The sequence below is a fragment of the Aptenodytes forsteri genome, unplaced genomic scaffold (assembly GCF_000699145.1).
Source record: "Aptenodytes forsteri isolate BGI_AS27 unplaced genomic scaffold, ASM69914v1 Scaffold387, whole genome shotgun sequence".
Classification (NCBI taxonomy): domain Eukaryota; kingdom Metazoa; phylum Chordata; class Aves; order Sphenisciformes; family Spheniscidae; genus Aptenodytes; species Aptenodytes forsteri.
Window position 1 is genome coordinate 77,081 of NW_008795368.1, and position 1,942 is coordinate 79,022.

Genomic DNA, 1,942 nt, shown 5'->3' on the forward strand with positions numbered 1-1,942 from the left:
TTCCGCCGCGGGTGGCACCGGCCAGCTGTGGCAGGGGTTAGGGAGAGGCAGAGCGGGAGGGGAGAGTCCGTCCTCGACAAGCGCAGCCCCTCGAGCGCGGGTAAGATTGGAGTGGCTGGAGGTAGAAGTTAAAAGTAGCTCTCCCTTCAGCGCCATTGGGATGAGTCTCCCTCAGCATGCCCAGCCTTGGCCTGCTTGGGGCGGCGATGCCATCCCCACACCTTTGGCAGGGGTTTGTGCCTCCTCACTAGCATTGGCTGCCTGGTTCTGGCCTTGTCACGCGCATCATTCAGCAGAGCCACCATGCACTTCACATACCGACCTGTGTCTAACCAAACCATTCTAAAATGGTTGCCTTTTCCTAATTTGTGTACAGCAAATGAATTTAGCTGCTTAAACGTGGACATTTCCATGGCCATTTCCATGTCCTGAGCACAAAGAATGGTTCATGTGTTCAAGAGTAGGAACGTGATTGAGATAACCAAATTATTAGTTGCCAATATTTTCACAGTATTTGCAGTAGCACTCTGGTGCATAGCCTGGCAATCGTCTGTAATCACAGCAACGTTCTCCTCAGGCAGGCCCGTTCTGCCTCAGCTTTGCCTTCCGTCTCTGCAGCAGCGGGGACAGAGCTGCTCCCGTGGCCCCTCTCAGTGTGAAGCTGGGCTGTGGGCAGGCCACCGTGAGAGCTACAGACACAAAAACTTGATGGCAGAAAGTGTGATGTCATACACTTGCACAGGCTGCAAATTCCAGATCATGATAGTGACTCCTGCTCCCAGGGAACTTGATAAAATTAGCATTTTTCGTACTTGCCAAATCATATTCATCACCCACTGCTATGGAAAAAAGTGTGGAAAACAGACCAAGATACTAAAGGTCATCTTAAATTGTGTGTCAATTATACATAATTGTTGCAACTGTGTACAAATTGCTATTTTGCTTTGACTTAGTCATATGTGTATGCAATTAAAGCAATTGCTGTGCATATTATCAGATGACTCCAGGAATCTCGCTGCTAATGTTTTACTCTTTTCAGGTAATAAAGGTGAGATTCTCAAGAAAACGCGAGTGTTAAGCTGGCAGGGAAGATGGATACACAGTAGTAAGTTAGTAGGATTTATAAGCATCACATTGGAGATGAGAATGAAAAGTGTATTTGCATGTTAAAAGACTGGGCTGGCATGAATGAGTTTGTCATTGACAACAACTACTTTGGGTGGAGTTCTTAGGAAACCTTTTCATCAGCATATCCTTTTTTGAGAATCACATTAAAGCTTCACAGCACAGTACCACATGGAGCTACTAGAAATTTTTCTAATTGAAATGGCACACTTAAGAAGCAGTTTTGGGAAAGCCGGAGTGTAGATCATCCGCAGAAAAATCCTTGCAGATTATATTTTGTTTGTATTTAAACATGTTAGCCCGGAAGCGCAGACCCAGAAACACAAAATGGCCATGCAAAACTGGAGTGATGTATTGCAACCAGGAATAGAGTGTCGCAGCAGACTCAGCACCCAAAGAGAATAAGGAGCCTCCCGTGCTTCATGAGCAAAAAATAGTGTTTCCTCTTTGGCTGAAAGCCACAAATACAAATATATTGCTTTTTTTTTAATGTCGGGGGCACCACTGCTTTCCACAAGCAGCAGAGCTGTGAATTATTACTCTTATTTATTAACGCGTAGATAAAGCGCACCCAGGCAGCGGGTCAGCATCAGCATGAACCCCAGAGGCACCACGACAGTAAGAGCTTTCCAGGGGCGCCTTGCCCGGCGCAGCCCGCCGACAGGCGGGGAGGCAGCGCAGGGCCGGGCCTCCCGTGGGCAGCGGGACTGTGGCTGCGCGGCTCGGGGCGGCTGTCGGCCGATCAACATATGTAAATGAGCCGCATCCTGCCGCCCAATCGGGAAATACGGGGAGGGGAGCGCGATGGCCCATTGGC

The 1,942-nt window shown here is 48.5% G+C and overlaps 1 protein-coding gene across 1 annotated transcript in view; it reads right to left on the minus strand.

Moving 5' to 3' along the window:
- Nucleotides 1–1,874, minus strand: part of ANKRD31 (ankyrin repeat domain 31) — a 76,202-nt gene extending 74,328 nt beyond the window's left edge. The window contains exon 1 of the mRNA XM_019472351.1: nucleotides 1,697–1,874. Coding sequence (XP_019327896.1) covers nucleotides 1,697–1,874 — 178 coding nt within the window. The remainder of the gene's footprint in view (nucleotides 1–1,696) is intronic.
- Between the last annotated feature and the right edge of the window lie 68 nt (nucleotides 1,875–1,942).